Below are 22,198 nucleotides of genomic sequence, written 5' to 3'. Positions count from 1 at the left end.
GGTAACAGATGCATGAGACAAACCCAGTTTATTGAATGCCACAATACATCCACCCATCTACATCTATTGGCACTAACACAAACTGAGAGTTTTGTTTCTATAAAAATTGAACGGCAAGTTTGCAGTAATTTTGCCAGAGCTCGGAAATGCATATATTGTATTTGTGAGAATTCCCTCAGTAGGTAGCAAGTGAGACAAATTCAAGGACATGCATGACTCACACTGATTTGTTTAAAAATTATTTGTGCTAAAAAAAACAAAATAACCCAAAATATTGTTTTAGCTGTCCATATGAAACCTCTGTTTTACAAAAACATAACATTAAAAAACAATCAGTGAAATCATTTAAAGACACAACATACAGCACACACACACAAATATTTGTTCTTAGTTGAGGCATATGTAATGTTACTTATTATTTGCATACAAATGCATTTAAACACACACATACTGTTTCAACACATACCCATGCATATGCCCGGTTCTTATGGTTTGCTGTTTTTGGCAGCTTTGCTGTGTGCAGGCACCATTTCCAAGGTGATCTCCAGACTGTCAGTCTCTGAGCATTTCCGCCCCCTAACGATCACTCGCACAGACTTATTTGGTCTCCGTTCTTTAACCACTCTGGGTCCTCGTTCTAGCTTGGGCTCCAATTCTGGCTCAGAGCTGTCCTGAAGAGACAACTGCACAGTGTTTACTTTGACCAGACAGTGGCGTGGATAGTGCTTAAACTGCTCGAACGGGTCATTGCACCTCTCACAAGCGCAGTGACATGGGCCTACGGGTCCCCCCATAGACTCGGAGATGGGCTGGCTTTGTCGCCACTGGGGCCGCAGACTGCAGCATGAAAAACATTTACACAGGCAGTGGTGCACGCAAACCCCACGCAGGGAGTGCATTTCTTTGCAGAGGAGGTGGCGGAAATTGGGTTTAAGTAAGAGGTAGATGAGGGGGTTATAAAGGGTGGAGGATTTGGCAAACATGGCAGGTACAGCAAAGGCCAGAGGTGAGATGTCCTCGAAATGGCCAAATGCCGCCCACATAGACACCAGTGCATACGGACTCCATGCAGTGAAGAAGCCTATACACACCGCCACACTGAGCTAGGAAAAGAGGGAGAAAGAGGATGCAAGAAAGAAGTGTGACAAAGAAAGTAGCACTATTTACATTTCAGGTTCTCTACTGAAAAAGGTTTTGAAGGAGTTTCTATGTATGCTAAACACTTCACCATCTGGTCTAGCACATCCATTTATATAGTTTTTGTTCATTTTAAATATGTCTGTCTGCTGAAAGTGAATGTGTAGGAGTACACTAGCATAAAGATATGCACCTCAAAGCTAACAGACATAGAACTCTAATTTTGATTTCATGTGGTCTTTAAGCATACGCCTTTCTATGAAAAGGGTTTTAAGACCATGACTGATAGTATACATCTGTGGATTTCTCACCTTCACTATGATGGTCTGGATGTTGCCCATGCGTGTCTTTGCTGAGATGTGTTGCTCTACTGCTCTGCGGGACTCTCGGACTGTGAGCAGTATGCGTGTGTAGGAGACAATAATAATGCCACAAGGCAGCAGGTAGCAGGCGATGAAGAGCACAGTTATGTAGGAGCGGGCGATGGAGTCATGACTGGACCAGGCCCAGTCGATACAGCAGGCCGTGCCATAGGGTTCGGGACCGTACTGTCCCCAGTGAGCGAGGGGGGAGCATGCGAACACGAGAGCATATGCCCACGCACATGCTATTAACACACGACCGTGTTCATAGCTGAATCTTTTACCTAAATACACACATGCATACACATTTTCAAAGTTAATGGCTGCAAATATAATTGGTATCACTAACTAATAACTGAGTACATGCGTTTTTACTTAAGTTTATTTAGTCATGTTAAATACTATTTTTTAAGTTGAATCAGCTCATTTAGATGTTACCATACAAAGCACTTTTTTTTAGGTTACTGATTAAACATGTTTTTATAATGCATCTCAATACAAGGGCTTTCCGCACTGTACATGTTAGTTGATTTTAATTAATTCTTTTTTTTTTTTTTACTTTTGCTCACAGATTTAATGCACAAATACATGGGTACGGCACGGATAATAAATGAAACCCAATGTGTACGTGTGTGCATACCATGAAGTGGATAGCAGACTTTTAGACAACAAACAATGCTGAGTATAGTGAGTGTGGTCAGTGAGCAGATCCCGAATAAAACACCACAGAAGGCATAGATTACACACACGGTCCTTCCATACAGCCACCTGCAAACACAAATAGCACTGTTCAAAATAAAGCTTCATAGGTTCTTTGCAGAATCTTGCACATTGTGTACACTGGAAGCAACAAATAAAGTTAGCTGTTCACTAAGGTCCCCTGGCCATTCTGTGCATTTATTGGGGGAATGGGAACTCCATAGATATGTCCATTGGAGGACCATTATCCAGCCCTTTTCACGCATATGATGCAATATTAGTAAATAAAGTAATTTAATTTTAGACGGATAGGGAAATAATGTGACATCAAAAAGAGAACAGGGTGTCCGTCCACTGAAGGAGCTGCATTGGTGCTTGCAGTGAAGACAGCTGTAATGGGAGTGATCTTGTTTTGAAGCATCAAGACGTGCAAGTGTGTCCAGTGTAGACACAGTGTTAGGTTAAGCAAGAAGCAGTTTTCTCTCTAGGGTTCTTAAGGTGGCTATATGGTTCTTGGGAGATTAAAAACCAATACAGTTCTTGATGTTACATTCATTCTTCAGATCTTTTTTAAACACCAGTACAGATGGTTTTCTAAAGAAATAGATAATAAAGCACTTTGTGGAGCTTTAAAATATGTTTTTTTGTCTGGAAAGAAAGAAAGAAAGAAAGAATTTTGACTTCTGGGAATTCATATGCAGTGTGAAGTCACTTGAAGATAAGTGCTTGTAATTGTCATTCTTAACCACGGTATGGGGGGTAAAGGACAGTTTAACCTTGATGGCATTGGTTTTATGTGTCAGATGTGTTCTAGCTGTGACATACAGTTGCTCTGTGAACGAGCCATTAGATTTGGCCTGTCTGTTCATTAAATGAGTGTATATATGAAAACTCATCATTATATACATTAGGCGATCAATACTGATCTGCATCTGCTACAAGTGTTCCATAAGGATTTTTTTTCTTCAAATGTAACTGCTATTAAAGTTGTACTTGTTTAACAACACCCAAGTAATTAGTTGTTAGAACAATATAGGCGAAGAACATGGATCAATGGACAATGCCAGCATGGCAGATATACTGTAGTATGTCAAGGAAAGTTCTTCATTGAATTCAGTACATATTCTGAAAGCACAGGACTTTGGATCCCCTATGAAACCACTCATCTGCCATCAAAGAACATATTTACTCTTTCCTGTCTTTTTATTAGTTCTTTTTGATTTTTGTTTTCTTTTTGTAGTACCTGTGGGCGAGGCTAGAGGTGACGGCAAGGGGGTAGAGGCTGAGGGTCATGCCCAGGTCACTGATTGCCAGGTTAATAATGAAGAACTCTGCTGGTTTTAAGAGGTGCTTCTTCTTGTAGGACACATAAAGCAGTAAACTGTTGCCACAGAGCGAACAAACACCTACAACACAAAGTCTGGTATGAATACATTATACTATAACAATCTGAGACCACATTGAAAAACTGGGATTTTTTCATTAATACATGGAAATGAACAAAGCATTTTACATACACATTTTGACATTAAAATGAATAAGAAATATTTAAGATTCTCCACTTATTCTGTCACTAATCAAATGCAAATTAGTGACATTGTCCCTCTTAACTCATTGTACAAAAGGTAAGATTTTCTTGCTTTTATTGAAACATGCAAGATGCATGGATCATGGGTAGGAAAGCTTCTGGTGTGGGGGGAATTAAAGAAATTGTATTAGTCATTAATGCAATTAACAACTCATCAACTACATCCCAACAAGTAAGTAATTATGCCTGAACAAGCTTGGTCAAATATTCACATAACATGTTCAAGATATGTTGCTAGAAACAATTGTGCAGTGAAAATCAAATATATGACATTCATAAAAAGGAATAATAATAAAAAAAAAACATAAGCAAATAGTTATTTTTGAAATTAGCAGACTCTATGAATCCTTTTTATTTTAACAAAAAATTCTAATTTGACATCATATGGTAATTATTCAATTTTCAATAATATATGTTCAACTTTGCTACACACATGAAATTTACTCATGAATATATTGTTACCGTGGCAACATTTTTGCAAAATGCAAAATGTAATTAAGTGCCTTATTACACTGCAGTTTCCACGTGAAATGTCCAGCGGGGGGCGCCAAAAGCATTGGATGTTTGGCTGGGCTTGAACTGCAGACTCTGTGGTGATCTCCTGTGCTAGTCGAACATAGCATAACATAGCAGTGTGCAAGTAACAGTGTGAAAAATGTGTGTTTATAAAGTCATTATCAGCTGTTGTAGTCATAATGAATGTGAAAGTTTGTAAAACGCACAGCTATTACCTGCCTCAGCTGGTGAGACTACATCATAAGGGACTATCATCAATGTATTTTAGGTCTATTATGCAATCTGATAATAATCTGATAATAAAAATTATAAAACTTGGCACATGGATCTCCTTCTAGAACATCAATCTTGTGCAGTATATTGCCAGGAAATCTCATAAAACTTAAACTCATAGTGCCTGAGCCTCAAAATGCTCCAGATCCCTTCTTTAGGAAGGCACAGTGCACATAGATGAAGCCTGTGACCTTGGTTTACCTCCCTACAGTGATAAACTAGGTTAAACTTTAATGCATGTAACATTGGTAAGAGTCTTGTCATCACTAAAGTATCCCAAGCTCCTATGAGGTTTTAATCTCAGACATAAAGAATGATCTGATCATATCACATATTGTGGCATTTATGTATAACTCTAGTTATAGTAGAGGCAATAATAGCTAAAGTGTTCACAGTATCAAAGTCACGTTATTTTTATTTGTTTATCGCTTTTCACAAAAAGCATTGGTTTTTTCTTTATCATGCATTAACAGAAAATTTAACTGAAATTTCTAAAGTCTTAGATTCATCATTGTGTAGTTTGATTAAATATGTTTGTAAATTGTGTATAAAAATAATTAAATAATAATTTTATTTATAACCCCATGTGGCAGGGCGGAGGGCGGGGCCGGGTCGTGATCCTACACACCCGGTCCCGTATTAGGCTAATTATGCCTCTGTGAGGTTTAAAGGCTGACTGCAGAGGGCCGTGCGTCAGAGAGAGATCGTTAGCGGACATGTCCGTCATGTGTGTTTGTGTTGTTTTTTAAGTTTTCCATTAAACTATGATTTATATCGTCAAGCCGGTTCTCGCCTCCTCCTTGCCCATCCTTTAACTGTTTTACACCCCAGTAAGCAAGCCGAAGGTGACTGTGGCAAGGAACACAAAACTCTATAAGATGTTGATTAATGGAGAAAAATAACCTTGGGAGAAACCAGACTCACTGTGGGGGCCAGATCCTCTCTGGCTAACATTGTGAATATAATGCCAATATTAGTTGTGTGTGCAGTGCAAGTCATGGTTTAAAATTAGTTAAGGGCCAGCGTTTAAACAAAGATTTTGTAAGAAATGTAAGATTAATGACTAATGTCTTTGAAGTTCATCCTGGATTAACTGCAGAAGTTCACATAGATGCAATTGTCCTTGTTGGTTGGCTGATGAAGTCTTTTGTTGGCAAGTAACTGATAGTCTACGTATTGCTTTTTAAGAGTGTATGTATGAAAAAGTCAGTATGTTGTTAAAATGGTAGGAATATTTTCTTATTTTCTAACCGCTACCAAATGTGGCATTTCTGTTCTTTAATTGACTGCGATAAGTGTTTGCCTTGACTCTGATTCACATCATTTAAATTTTGTTCATAGAAAAAGTTAGATACAAATGCTTAGCAATGTCACACTTCATTGCAGCCCACTTAAGAATAACATCCATTTATCAATTTAGGAGCACATTTTACTGAAAATTGAGCTGAAATGTCATTCATTGTTTTTTCTATTCAATAATCTGCCAGCCAGACATCAAGAATAGTCTTATCCTATTATAGTACGTAATATGACTGGCATATTGCCAAATTCACAGTCCAGAAAGAGACAATAGACAATAGGATAAGAAAAAGAGAGAGATCAGGGAGAAGGTCAACACTCCTTATGTTGAAGTAAAAAAAGGCAATTAGCATTTGGCACGTTATTGTGCTGGCACTCAATCCAACTCCAATGTTTCTGCATGGAATACATCAGTAATTATGATGCTGAAAGTGAACACTTTCATCAACCAATGTGTAATTATTTAATTAATTCATTAAATTAATCAAGCAGCAATGAGCTATGGAAGGAGCTGTAATGTAAGTAAATAAATAAATAAAAGAATGAGACCTTGGAGGGTTGTAAGATGATCTGTAGAGCTCCACACACATTTTGTTTCACATTAATAATCAATGAACCCTGTAGAGATCTACAGTGCATTTTAAAGTAAAGATTATAACACAGGAAAACTGAAGGCAGCACATCAAAACCAATCTGAGCATGGAAAATGCACACTTGCGCACACACACAAGCTTTGTGCATAGAAATGTGTGTTACCATCACTTCAAATACTCAATCACATAGGGGCATTTGAAAGGATGTGTGTAAAAAAAGAAGAGTGCATGCCAGGGTAAGTTCACACACACACACACACACACACACACACATATCACTCACAAACTACATTAAGCAGCACACACAGGGGCAAATTCACTTTAGCGAATGGTAGCCTTTTTCAGCTAAAACCCTGTGTGTTATACACATTCCACACACAATCAAGAATAAGAGGCACAATGTGCGCTTGTCAGCACAAACACACCTCCTTTACATGTACATAAATTAGGCTTATTATAGAATGTGCTGGATTCACAAAGATCAGCACTATTTGTCTGCTGCAATTAACATGGCACTGTTACCACCAATGTAAAATAATGTCAAATTAAAGTTTGTTTAAGAGGGACATTTGAGTGCATTTTCTGGTGTTTATGAGTTGACACAGGTAACAAGAAAAGTACTAAATACCAGTATCGGTATCAGGACATCCCTAATAATATTGAACATGCACGTGAATACATTTTTGAATTTTTTGGTCAGTGGGAATACTAAAAAATGGCTTAGAAAAATAACAAACGTGAAGTTAGACAATTTTATTTGCAACATTTATCAGGAATCTTTAAGAATTACCCATTTGAGATTATATTTATCATCACATAATCTATTGGTTTCTTGTTCCCCAACATATACACACATGTGCATTGTGTCCATTTATACTTTGGTATCACCACATTTGCAAACAGATTGCGCACTGGCAATTTTGCAGGCTTGGTTGGGATGTTAATGGATTTGCATAATTCATTTAGAAAATCAGGCGCTAAAACAACGCATATGGCACATGCAAATAAATTATGCTATCAGCTGGGCATAATTCATTCTTTGTGTAAACTCAGTTAGTATTGGCAGGCTTTGTCAAACCAGAAACCCAATCTGTCTCACTTACCTGCATGCATACACACATTCTTCACACCATTTAAAACCATGAAAAATAATTGAAAAAAAAAAAACAAGATACTTACACACTAAACTGTACCACCATAAACATATCATTGCCTTTGCAATCTGCTATTGCTCTCAATGGTAGGTGTGTATTTGGATTAAATGGAAGCTCTGCACTGAAGGAAGGAAGATGTGTAATTCTGTTACGGTCCATAAAACATGCTGGATGAGAACTCACAGAATAAATATGAATACATTAATTAATTTACTCTCTCACCAAACAGGGTGTAAACCACACCCACTGTAATGTCAGCAGCCACTGGGATGCTGGAATGGAAGGTGCTGTTGTCCAGTCCTTGCATCTGCAACACACACACGCACATGCACACACATGCACACACACACACACACACACACACACACACACACACACACACACACACACACACACACACACACACACACCAGTATATATATAATTGCAACATATACTATATGTAATAAAGACTTAATAAAGATTTTAAAAAAATCATTCTAAAAATATTAGAAGTAAAAAGTACATATATCAGTGTTTGCAAGTCTTCAGTGATTAGATTTAACAATTGAATGCATAATTATACAGATTTGATGCTGATGGATTTTGACTGGAAAGCAGATCTGTAATTGAAATAAAATTATCCATATATTTTATTTTTTATTTAGGCTTTACTTTGTGATAACGTTTGGTTTCATATGGCTCATTAATTGATTTTAGATGACCAGATGTATATTTGATTTTTTTTCCATTTCAATGAAAATACATAATTTTTTATACAGTGCTGTAAAAAAAGTATTTGCCCCATCCTGATTTCTTCTGGTTTTGTGTATTTTTCATACTAAATTGTTTTAGATCTTCAAACGAGATATAACATAAAACAAAGTAAACCGGAGTAAAAACAAAATACAGTTTTCAAATATACATACACTGGTGGCCAAACGTTTGGAATAATGTACAGATTTTGCTGTTTCGGAAGGAAATTGGTACTTTTATTCATCAAAGTGGCATTCAACTGATCACAAAGTACAGTCAGGACATTACTGATGTAAAAACAGCACCATCACTATGTGAAAAAATCATTTTTGATCAAATCTAGTCAGGCCCCATTTCCAGCAGCATCACTCCAACACCTCATCCTTGAGTAATCATGATAAATTGCCAATTTGGTACTAGAAAATCACTTGCCATTATATAAAACACTTCTGAAAGCTATTTGGTTTGTTAAATGAAGCTTAACATTGTTTTTGTGTTTGAGTTGCCACATTATGCAATAGACTGGCATGTCTTAAGGTCAACATTAGGTTAAAAATGGCAAAAAAGAAACAGCTTTCTCTAGAAACTCATCAGTCAATCATTGTTTTGAAGAATGAAGGCTACACAATGCTTGAAATTGCCAAAAAACTGAAGATTTCATACAAATGTGTACACTACAGTCTCAAAGACAAAGGACAACTGGCACTAACAAGGACAGAAAGAGATGTTGGAAGGACAGATGTACAACTAAACAAGAGGATAAGTACATCAGAGTCTCTAGTTTGAGAAATAGATGCCTCACATGTCCTCCGCTGACAGCTTCATTGAATTCTACCCGCTCAACTCCAGTTTCATGTTCAACAGTAAAGAGGAGACTCAGTGGTGCAGGCCTTATGGGAAGAATTGCAAAGAAAAAGTCACTTTTAAAACAGAAACACAAAAAGAAAAGGTTAGATTGAGCAAAGATCTTATCCTCATTGAGCTATTGTGGGATTAGCTAGACTGTAAGGTGCGTGAGAAGTGCCTGACAAGACAGACACATCTATGACAAGTGATACAGGAAGTGTGGGGTAAAATGTCACCTGAGTAAATGGGCAAACTGACAGCTAGAATGCCAAGGATCTGCAAAGCTGTCATTGCTGCACGTGTGGATTTTTGGATGAGAACTCTTTTAAGTAGTTTAAGAAGTTCTGAAATTTATTTTAAAATTGTAATAGTAATTTTTCACATTATTAATGTCCTGACTGATACATTGTGATCAGTTGAATGCCACTTTGGTGAATAAAAGTATCAATTTCTTTCCATAAGCTCAAAATCTGTACATTATTCCAAACTTTTGGCCACCAGTGTAAATTTTTTTACTGAAGCAAAAAGTTATTCAACACCTATATCATCCATGTTAGAAACCATCTCCCCGTTAAACATAATAGCTGGCCGTGCCAACTTTAGCAGCAACAGCTGCAACCAAATGCTTCCGATATCTGGAGATCAGTCTTTCACAATGCTGTGGTGGAATTTTGGCCCACTCTTCTTTGCAGAACTGCTTTAGTTCAGCCACATTGGAGGATTTTCTAGCATGAACTGCCCGTTAAAGGTCCTGCCACAGCATCTCAATCGGGTTTAAGTTAGGACTAGGCCACTCCAAAACTTTAATTTAGCTTCTTTTGAACCATAAAGATGTAGACTTACTCCTGTGCTCATGATCATTATCTTGCTGCATAATCCAGTTGCACTTGAGCGTCAACTTTTTGTTGTGACTTCCTGGATGAGTCGTCGCTGTGCTCTTAGAGGAATTTTGGAAGGTCGGCTACTTCTGGGAAGGTGCACTACTGTGCTGTGTTCTCCATTTGGAGATAATGGCTCTGACTATGGTTCTTTGGAGTCCCAGAGCATTTGGAAACCCTTCCCAGACTGATGTATTTCTATCACCGTTTTCATCATAATTTCTGGAATTTCTTTCAATCTTGGCATAGTGTGCTACAGGGTGAGACCATTTAGTCAACTTCATGCTGCTGAAAAAGTTCTATATAGGTGTTGATTTGTTTGAACAGGGCTGGCAGTAATCAGGCCTTGGTGTGTCTAGTCCAGATGAACCCCAATATGAATGCAGTTTCATATGCAAATACTTTTTCACACAGGCCTAGTTGGTATTGGATAACTTTTTTTGTTTCAATAAATAACATCATAATTTAAAAACTGTTGTGTTTTCCTAGATTGCCATTGTTTTATGTTAGATATTGTTTGAATTTTTTTAACAATTTAGTATGAGATACACACAAAAACAGAAGAAATCAGGATGGGTCAAATAACTTTTCACAGCACTGTAGGCTACTGAATACTATACTTGTTATAGTATTGTAATTTCTATAATAATAATTCCCTCACATGGGGGGACATTTTAAATTTTGGCTTATTTTGGGTGAAGGAAGTCCCTTATGTTAGTGAGATCTGGCAACAATGCAAATGGTACATCACACATCCTTAGTACAGAGTACTGCAATTTTAAAAAGAACTCCATTTATCTTTTTTTTTTTCTAACCGGTTACCATTTGGAAAAGGGTCTGTGGAACGCCGGAAACGGAACAAACAAAATCTGGTTTCTGCTCAGAATGATGAAAAACATATATTTTTGGCTCCCAATGCAAACGTAAAAATGTGTCACATTATAAGTCATGCACTACTGTAAAAGGGCTTTAATATCAGAAGATTGCAATGTGTGAGGAACAGGGGAACAAATAAGTGTTAATAACTGCTAATCCACCCTTTTATTTTTTTATTTTTTATTTTTTTGTGCATGTGTGTGTGAAAGTAGATGAAGGTCATTGGTTGTTGTAGCAGACTTATCTCACAGTGAAATTGGAAACATTAGGTTCATATTTTTATTACAAAAATTCAAATAATACAACCAATAAGGCACAAAATAATATGACAAACATCTCAACTAAGCTGAGCAGACATCAGCATAATAATAAAGGAGGAGAGGGGGTTAAATGAATAAAATACATAATTTTTGCAAACCAAATTTGGGTCTTTCCAAGGCTGCCACTGTGGCATTCTTCTTTTTCATACATCTCAATGAACTGAAAAACAATTGTACTAAAATATTGAAAATACAGTAGGTTGACTTTTCTTTAGCTAAAAATAAAGGTGCTTACCGAAATTCGAAACACTGCAAAATCAACCATTTTCAACAACTCTTCTAATCTTTGTTTTTTGCTTATTTTACTTTAAAATAAATTATCATGCTTTTACTGTTTATGTAGTTATTTTCTAAACGGATTTATGCATTTCTGGGGAATGCAGAATGTGTCAAGTTTTGCAACAGTCTTCATCTGTACTTCATTATGTTTACACTTATATTGGTATTGGGAAGCTCACATAACTGTTTTTTTTTAACTAGTAACTAGTTTTTACATAGAATTTTTTTTTTCTTAGCTGAGATGTTATAACGATTGGCATAACTTTCTATGCATTCAGACATATCAAAACAACAAATAAAGCTAATTGTTGACCACTTCATAATACTTCATAATGAAATGAAGTCAATGGTTTTGCAATTATTAGTGTCTCTTAAACATTACACATCTTGTACTCAAATAGTACAAGAAAGCTTAACATGATCTATTTAAAAAAACAGAGACACACCACAAATATACTGTACGAATGAAGGATTATGAATGCTATGTTGAAAAATAAGACTTTGAATACAGGTTTTTCAAATAAATCACCAAATGCTTAACCTGTTGGACATCAGATCTAGGGTGATGACTTGTTCATCATTTCAAAAAGCATTTTGGAATTCTAGCTCCATCCTTCTCAGTAATCTGCTTTTCAATGAATCCGGTGTACATAATAAATCTTTTCTCTGAACTTGTATAGAAATGTGTGTGTGTGTGTGTGTGTGTGTGTGTGTGTGTGTGTCCTTTAGTGCCTTTGAGCAGCATGCAAGCTTTACTGGTAGTGTGTAACGTTGAGTACATTTATTTACATTAAAAAATTAAAAAAAAAAAAAATTGTATTCAGTCTTTTAACTTTCATTGGCTGGATTACCAGGATCTTTTATATAACATCTGTGTAAAAAATATATCTCTTTATTCCTTTCGTCCTTGCCTTTTTCGCTCACACACATGGACATAAAGTTTTAATTTTGAAATGCTGTATAAATGCTGTATGAATCATTTAGATTGATCTTTAACTAGTTTGACTGATTCAATTGCCGAAACAATTGCAGGCTGTGTAAGCAAGTTTTACTCTACACAAGAGCAATATCTAGCCTAGTCAATTATATATTTTAGAGCCAAGCTCACTACAAACATTTTTATAATCACTAAAGAAATTTTGTTGTTTTTTTCATAACTTTTTTTTCCAGGAAAGGAAATTTTTTAAATTGTCTTATTCTTCCAAATATTCCAACTCTGGGCACTCTGTTTAGCACGCGCACGGATGCAGCCACACACACACATTAGGTTTTCATGTTTTATGAGGACTCTCCATAGACATAATGGTTTTTATACTGTACAAACTTTAAATTCTATCCCCTACCCCTAAACCTAAACCTAACCCTCACAGAAAACCTTCTGCATTTTCACATTTTCAAAAAACATAATTTAGTTTGATTTATAAGCGGTTTTCATCATGGGGACCGACTGATTGTACCACATCAAAAATGTCAGGTTTTACTGTCCTTGTGGGGACATTGTGGGGACATTTGGTAGGGAATACCTGGACACACACACACACATACACACACACACACACACACACACAAACTGGGTATTTTCATTGCAGAGAAAATGTTAATACTTACACCAGCTATTCACACTGCCGAAGGGTGGTGAGGTTTGTATTAAACCCCTGTGCCAAATGTAATAACCAAGTGAACAAATTATCTAAATTAAATTACTTTACTCCACAGCTGTAGTATAAGATTATTCAAAAGCACTGCCTTATGTATCTATAAGTTCCTTCTTTCCAATTAAAAAACAAAAAGCAACACCACACACACACACACTCACACCTAAGAAAGGTGGTGATGATGGACACGTTACTCACAGGCTGGGGCTTAGTTTTCGAAGGCAGAACAGTGCGAGGTGTGTGGTCTCTGTCCCAAATGGAGAAACACAGAAATTATCTGGAGCTATTAACAGTGTTTTTAGTTCTGGAAACACTTTATATGTTTCCTCCAAGGCTTCAATGTTTTAGACAGAACAGACAACACTACGGTGGTAGCGAACAAAAACCAGCAAGGTGTGTTCGTTCACAACAACTTCACACTCTGGTGCAGAGGCTGATTGTGTGGAGCAGCGCTCACTTACTGTCATTATGTGCGACCCATGTCCTGGGGATAATGAACATGGGTGCAGATCTGTTGTCCAGGGGAAATCCCATATACAGGAATTGGGCACTTCACCCTTGGGTGGTGAATCATTTGTGGCAGAGATATGGCCGAGCTGCCGTAGATCTCTTTGCATCGCATTAAAATGTGCTGGGTAGACAAAAATGCACCGGTGGGTGTGGATGCTCTTGTGCACCCATGGACAAATGTGTTTGTGTAGTGTAAACATTTCAGCCTCATCAGGCCGACATTACAGAGGGTGAAGGGATACGGGCATTTACTGATACTAATTGCACCGTATTGGCCAGGGAAGCTGTGGTCACCAGAGATAATCCAACTCCTGGTTGACCAGCTCTGGCTCTCACGTTGTGCAGAGACAAGGGCTGTGCAATTATTCAAATTTTGATCGCGATTTTGATTTCGGCTCCTAACGATCACAAAAACAAAGTAATCGGAAACAAAAACGATTATTTTGCACATTACGTTTTGCAAATAAACTCTTATTTTGTCTTGTGTTCTGAATGACACGCGCACTTTCACCCCTCCTGAAAGCTAAACTACCTCAGCCAATAGTCAGCGAGGTCCTGTTTGTGGTATCTGGTGGCATTTAAAAATCAGCGCGAGTGAAGAAGATGGCGGAGGGGGGGTTTAACCACCTTAAACATAAACGCAGAGTCACGTATGACCAACTTGTAAGGAAGAAACAGAAAGAGAAGACAGCCCCAACCACATCGTGTGCAACACAGTCTTCCATTAAAGATGCACTTTAAAGTGCAACTCCCTACCCGTCGAGCTCGGAGAGGTACCGAAATATAACCGATGACGTTGTGTACTTTTTAGCTAAAGACATGTGCCCCATTAGTACAGTTGACAACGACGGCTTCAGAAAGTTGGACAATACTTTGGACAAGCATTATGTTTTGCCATCTCGCCACTAATTCACCAGAGATGCTCTACCTGCTTTATATGAGAAATGCCGTGCAGAAGTGGCTAATGAGGCATTTATTCCCAAAGACCACATGGGTCAAAACATTGCACATGGTCTAATGGAAGCTATGGCTGTATGGGGTTTAAAGGAGGAAAAGCTAATCTGCATCACCTCTGACAATACCTCAAACATAAAGCTGGCGGCTGAGGTAAATGGATGGATGAGGCTCCAGTGCTTCGGGCACAGGCTCCACTTGGCCATAGGTGAGTATGAATCCTTGCTCCTGACCATGTGTAACAGGTGGTGATTTAATTGTATGTAAATAGGTAATTTTAACAAAAGTACCAACAATATTAGAAGTAATGAGCAATTAATATATTACTGTGTGATTGTCTCTGTAACACTAGCCTACTACTACTAAATAAGAATAATATCACTGTGTGAACTCTCTCTCTCTGTCTCTCTCTCTCTCACTCACACACACACACACACACAAACACATAAACACACACACACACACTTGTGGTGTTTCCATGTTTTATGGGGACTTTCCATAGACATAATGGTTTTTATACTGTACAAACTATATATTCTATCCCATAACCCCTAAACCTAACCCTCACAGAAAACTTTCTGCATTTTTACATTTTCAAAAAACATCAATACATTTAGTATGATTTATAAGCTGTTTTCCGCATGGAAACAGACAAAATGTCCCCACAACGTCAAACATTTCGGGTTTTACTATCCTTATGGGGACAACTGGTCCACACAAAGTGATAAATACATGCTTACACACACACACACACACACACACACACACACACACACACACACACACACACACACGGAAAATTATGCTTTGATGAAGGTTGTGATAGTCATACTAAATATGTATTTGTTGTTATCTCTGAAAATGCAATGAAGGATCAAAGGATCGACCATGCAATGGGGGTCTGCAAGAAACTGGTCAGCAGCTTTTAGTAGGAAAAAGAGAGATCTTGCAGAGGCACAGAAGTAGCTGAATCAGCCTGAACATTCCCTTAAGACAGAATGTCCAACAAGATGGGGATCTAGGCAGGCCATGATCGACAGGGTCCTTGAACAGCAAAAGGCCATTGTCCAGGTCCTTTCTAGCATCTCTTGGCAGGATATTGATGTACTGAAGGCCATCAATAAGTCACTTAGTCCTCTGCTTGAATTCACAGATGCACTTTCTGGAGAGAAATATGTAAGTGTGTCTTTTCTGAAATCAACCCTCCACCTCTTCAGCAATGAAAGAAGAAGAAGAAGAAGGGACTGGGCAGCTTGTTCAAGGTCACTACAGACAAAGCTGCAGGACCTCCTCTGCAAGAGGACAAGGCCATAGCTATAGAGCTACGGTCGTACCTCCAGACAGAAACACTGGATTCTGACTGAAGACCCATTGAAGTGGTGGAGGGAATCCCAGAATGTCTACCCACAGCTTTTTAATCTGGCAAGGAAATATCTGTGCATTCCAGCCACTAGTTCCTCTTCAGAGAGGGTCTTTAGCACAGGTGGAAATATTGTCTCCTGCTTGTAAACAGATCATGTAAGCAGGCTGGTATTTCTGGTTAAAATCCTTTAAGGGGGTATATGGACAACCCTGCCATCATTTGCCCTGTTGACCTGAATCATATTGAATACTGAAACTGAAATTGTATATCAGCAAATTTATTTTGATCTAATTTATTTTTTGTTTTATTTGTATTTTATTTATTACTTGTTTTCAAAAGATTGTGAAAAGTGCACTACAACAGTTAATCTTATATTGTGTTTATTATTTAATCCTATTTAAACATTTGAATATATTATTGATCATTTGTATTATTTATATATTATCCATTTTAAGGGGAATAAAATGTTCAACGGTAAAAGTATTAAGGGAAATTTCACAGTTCAAGGTGTTTTCACTGTTGATTTGTTTAAGTGCAATAAATGCAACATCTTTCCAAAAGTCAATGAGTAATCATTTAAATAATCGTGATTTCAGTATTGACCAAAATAATCGTGATAATGATTTTTTCCATAATCGAGCAGCCCTAGCAGAGACCACCTTTCTCAAGCGCGTGGGGAAATATTTCACCCTTTCCTTACAGGATGGCTCTCTGGGCCTGGCCCATGAGAGGTTGAATCTAAATGCCACCAGGTTAACTCCTAAATTGATCAAGACGATTCAACGAGCATGGGCAGCATTGAGTGTTTGGACAATGGTATGCGCATAGACAAGTCATTCCATTCCTATGTTCAGTGACTGATGTTTCGTTGTTTTCATAAAGACTTGTTAGACAGGGCCAGAGCCTTCTCCACTGTAAAGGTTTATCTGGCAGGTATTTTGCCATGACATGATGTGGGGCTAGACTTGGGAACGATGGTTCAGCACCCACTGATATGTCGTTCATGAGAGGTGTGCGATGTTTACACCAGGTTTCTAAATATCTGGTTCTGTCTTGGAAATTATCAGCAATTTTAGATGAGCTTTCACAGCCTCCTTTTGAACCATTGCATCTGCTCTTTTTTCCCTTAAGATGGCTTTATTCTTGCAGCTCACAAAAGCAAAGCAAGTGAGTGAGCTGCACGCTTTGTCAGTACATACTTCATGTATGCCTTTTGCCTCCGGTGTATAAAAAGTAACATTTAAACCTATTCTGGCAGTTATTCCTAAAGTGAGCGATTCAAAAGGGGCTTGTACATCCATTGATTTGCTAAAGTAACCAGCCCTGGTCACCCCGCTCAGAACAGGACTCGAACCGGTGTCCCCGGCATGGGAGGTGGGTGTGCTAACAAGGAGGCTAAAGGCTACAGCCTCTAGTGTCAGTCGCTAGTGCACCGCTTGAGGTCAGGAGAGTGAGGTTTACACACTGCACAGCTATCTACCAGCTGGCACCTGTTACACTAGCTTTTCATTTGCAGTCTTGAGAAAGCACCAATTGACCACGTCTGTCAGAAGGAGACCAATCGCTATAGCGATCAGGGAGTCCCACCTCCCTTGTTTATAGCCCGCTGCAGATCCACGGTTGCTGCCAGCGCTCACTGCCACGAGGCCATTCCCCAGTTACTGCCAGCACTCACAGCCAAAGAGGCTGTTCCCCAGCTGCTCACGACCATGGCTGCTGCACAGTTTGTCTAATTCCCTGTGCCCGGCACTCAGCCTGATCATTCCTCAACAACTGCTGCTCTGCCTGCACAGTCCCTAGTGGCCGCTGTTCCATCTGTCCAGTCTCCAGCGGCCAGCTCTTCCTTGCCCTTTGTCTGGCGGCTGCCTCTAATGTTCCCCTTTGCCCAGAAGCCGTCACAGAACTTCATTCCTGTCCAGCAGCTGCCATGGACCTCACCATCTGCGCCATGGCCTCCACTGACCTCATCCACAACTCTTCTGTCCAAGTCCCTATGGTCACTTTCAAGTCTGTCCAGTCTACAGTGGTTGTCACCCAGCCTGATCTCCTACTGTTCCCAGCAGCTGTATTGCTGTAGCAATATTTAATTCTAATATTGATCTTTAAAAAAAGGTATCGTCTGGATCGGTGTTTTCATGATTGCAAAGTTAGTTATGCAGTTAACTCTCCCACAAACCGAAACAACCCAATTACACCGGAGTTATATATATCTCACTATCTGTCTATGAGTCAATCACTTTGGGTGATTTAAAAGTTTGCGCTCATAAAATGTGACGTCATTCATAGCAACAAGGTCAACTCCACCTTACTCTTATCTTAAGATTTCCTACTAACTTGCTCTTAGCAGTTTTGTAAAAAGATTTAAAGCAAAAACTCCTAGTGGTAAAATAATAATCTTTGTGAATCCAGCCCCTGGATGCTTATAGTGACATCTGGTAACACTGCCTCTAATTCACCTACCATTTCATCACAACCTTCCGCTGTGAAAACCTCAGCAGAGAGATGAAGATCAGCAAACCAACAGTCCATTGATTACACTCGCAAGAACACATATATATACACATATAAATGCATTTTTGTATGCAAACGTAACCACCCACCCTCCCCACACATACATACTGTGCAAAACTATTCACAGCGGAAAAGTCTGGGGTCTCAGCCTAGCTATCTTTGATTTAATAAAGGAGGAACCACAACGCTACATGAGTCAGATTGATCTGGGCAAATCTTCACGGTCCCATCAGATATGCGTTCACTCCACAATATTTATGTATTTCAACCCACTCTCTACAGGACATGCCTTCAAATCAGTCAACCCTGCTGTATCAAAACCCATCTGCATTGAGTTCAGTTCCAAGAAGCAAGTGTGCTTTTGTCATTTTTGTACTGTCATGTACAGATTGTCACAAACACTACTCATTCCATCTTACTAATAAGATAAGAAAACTCCACCTCACATCTCCCTGAATTTAATATGAGATTATAGAAGACAGTTATGTATTGAGGATTTTCTGCACACTCGGCTCTTAGTTTGTGTATTTAGTCCATGTTTATTTGCTTTGAAGCTTAATCTGTTTAAGATTTATATTCTCAACTTTACACCAGCATATAGATGACTTAAAAGCTAATAAGCATGGACCAAAAGTAATCATACAAATGTATTCACAATCTATCACTTTAAAGAAACAAACTAAAAATATTGATGACTTATCATGCCCTATACAGATTATTTTCCAATTAAATACTTTCTGAGAAAGCACTTCCCCTAATTGCCACCAGCAGTCGACTAACAAGTAGCAAATCATGGTTCATGGCTGTGACTTAGTCAATTGACTGTCCAGTCTTTTCAATTGAAAATACATCAACACAAGAAAGAAAATGCTCATCTTGCAATTTATGGGATCTTTAATGAGGAATAACATGAGACAAATATTTAGATAAGTGATCTACCAACATTTATTGTTAGTTTTATATCACAATTAGAAATTGTTTTTCCATAGTTGATCTTTACATTATTAAATTTGGTCTCAAAGAAACAGTCAATAGCCTATATGATGCCTTAAACACGCATTATTATAATAATCTAGCTGTTTTTGGCATAGGCTACTTATATAAGCATCAATGAAATATAATTTTGAAATGTTGGGCTGCAGTGTTAAAGCTCTATAGCAGTGGTTTTCAAAGTGTTAAACAGTAAGCCCCACTCTCACAAAATGTATGAGTCTCACGCTCACGCAACTGTCACAGATGCGCTCTCACATGATATGCATGCATTCATGACATTTAATAGATTCAGATGGACTATGGTCTATTGAGAAAATTATTTTCATTTATCTCCACAATACATTTTTATTGAATTTCTTTATTTATCTTAATTTATCATAACTCTCAGCGCCTCCCCTGGAGCCCCCCTGGGTTCTATAGGAATCTACAGTATGTCAATTGACTATATTATTGAAGGAGGGGCTGCAGTCAGGGACAGGTGAAGGAGATAAGAAAGCATTTACAGTAAACATCCTTGCCAGAATTCTCCATCACCGGGTGCTGAGTCTGAGATTCCCGCCTCAGAAAAGAGGAACAGCCCCTGGGTTTTATTAAGCTTCAGAGGGATCCAGATTTAGAGGGAATTAAACGTTAATTAGAGATTTAAATACTTCCTGGAATACAGGAACATTTTTAATCTTAAAATATGCAAAGCTATATATGTATGTGTGTGTGTGTGTGTGAGTGAGTGAGTAAATGAATCACCTGTTGCCACACCCAAGCAGAGATGCTGTCTGCTTTCTGAAGATCAGCTTTCTCAGTGGAAAAACAAAGTCCAAGTTGGGATTCTCCCTATTTCGCAGTAGCCGGTGCGCAAGTGTCAATCACTATAGTAATGCATTATCCTCCACAATTTTAAACAGCACCCATTGTAAAATTATTCAGTCTGTTGTATCAGATGTGATGAGCTGTAATGCTGATGTTGTTCATTTAAAGCCGTTTTCTAGTTTTAGTAGTAGTAATACACCTGATCACGAAGAGCTGTTTTATGTAAACACTAGCTGATGTGGATTCACGTCATGCTCAAGGAACGTCTCTCGTCCAATCAGATTAGAGGACCGGAACTAACTGTTATATATAATATATATATATATATATATATATATATATATATATATATATATATATATATATATATATATATATATATCACAAATGCCTCAAAAGACTGCTACTGTAGCTACCACTGCCACTGTTCTGTCTAAATCAGGAAAGATGCGGACAGAAAGACAGTTAGGGCTGGGAAAAAGTATCATAGTAAAAAAAAATCCAGTTTGGTAAGGCAACATTTGTTGTTAGTATTTTGAGTTGTTTTTTGCTTTTGAGCATAAGGCGCAAAATTCAGACAATAAACGCACAGACCTGCAGTTTCTTTCAGTCACTAACATGATCAGTCTGTGGGAAAAATGATATCACAAGACTCGTGAGGCGGGATGACAACCAATCTACAAGTGAATGGGGTATAAACATGAAGAATGTCAACTTGGAGCACAAACTGAGAAGAAAAAAGCCATCACGACAGACACTTTGGATTCTGGCGGGCATCTGATTAACTGCCTTCGCTTCAGTGTCACGGAACCAAACTGTAGCCAATTAACTGCGCGTTATTTATCCACATGCACTTGCTCATTAGAACACATTTATTTTCATAACTAGGAAAATTCCATCAATGCAAAGCGCGTTCCAAAAATACGTTTGATATCTCCAAAAATCACCCATACTCTCCTACCATTAAAGAAGCCGTTATCCTCTCCTGTCCTCGGGAAGCCGAAGGCATGCCTTCGTTTGATCCGTGATGCATCCGCGGTTCATTTGTCAACACTCTGCAGTTCGGGTCCACATCGTGGCGGCACGCGCAATCGAATGGATGCGCGTGGAAGACCAAAAGCGAGATCAGACCTTCCGGTGATCAATCCGCGCGCTGTGAGTTTTTGCGCGAGACAGTGCGCGCAAATGCATGCGCAGGTGATCCCAAGTGTAAAGAGGGGTACACAGTGAGTGGTGAATGACCTCCCTTCTCCCCTTGTAAAGGAGCAGTTGAACTGAATGCCTGATGCACCTCACAGGGAGTTCTGTAAAACCCATAGAGCTCTGACGACAGCGCGCGATCCGAGATCAAACGCTACATTTTCCTTTTTCAAAACTGAAGGTGAATCATTCAAATAAGCACACAAAAGAAAGAAAGAAAAAACACTGTTACTTTTATCTTCTTTGCTTATATTGAATAGCCTACATGTGAACAAAATCTAAAGGGAGGGTTTTTACAGTGCATGCAATTAATACAATATTTTAGCCTTCAGGATAGTCAGGGATAACAACAGTCATGCAAACAATCGGTTTTAAATTCTCTCTTTCAGACACAACTATGTGAGAGGCGTAAACATAATATTAATGTGTTATAATTGGGATTTGCCCACAATTATAACCTCACTTTTAATGTTATGTCCTATAAAAGCTTGAAAATCAGGTTAGATAAATTAAATGTAACCTGAATTTATTTTTGTTACTGAAACAAAAAGGCCAAAAACAATAAATTAATGATTTCAATCCAAATGAATGAACCGCCAATTTTACCATGCTCGATTTTTCCTCTGCGTAAGTACGCGCGTGCATCAAAC

The 22,198-nt window shown here is 38.3% G+C and overlaps 1 protein-coding gene across 1 annotated transcript; it reads right to left on the bottom strand.

The window, feature by feature from the left end:
• Positions 1-485: 485 nt before the first annotated feature.
• On the bottom strand, positions 486-21,367 carry LOC127623533 (opsin-5-like). The gene is made up of 6 exons (XM_052097902.1): positions 21,310-21,367; positions 7,844-7,928; positions 3,442-3,604; positions 2,140-2,267; positions 1,449-1,783; positions 486-1,103 (listed from the first exon to the last, which is right to left on the bottom strand). Exons 1-6 carry the CDS (start codon positions 21,355-21,357, stop codon positions 486-488), a joined length of 1,377 nt encoding a protein of 458 aa, XP_051953862.1. The 5' UTR covers positions 21,358-21,367.
• Positions 21,368-22,198: the final 831 nt, after the last annotated feature.

Source organism: Xyrauchen texanus, chromosome 30, assembly GCF_025860055.1.
Source record: "Xyrauchen texanus isolate HMW12.3.18 chromosome 30, RBS_HiC_50CHRs, whole genome shotgun sequence".
NCBI classification, from domain to species: Eukaryota; Metazoa; Chordata; class Actinopteri; order Cypriniformes; family Catostomidae; genus Xyrauchen; species Xyrauchen texanus.
Note: the sequence above shows the minus strand (reverse complement) of the source record. Positions and strands in the feature narration are given on the sequence as shown.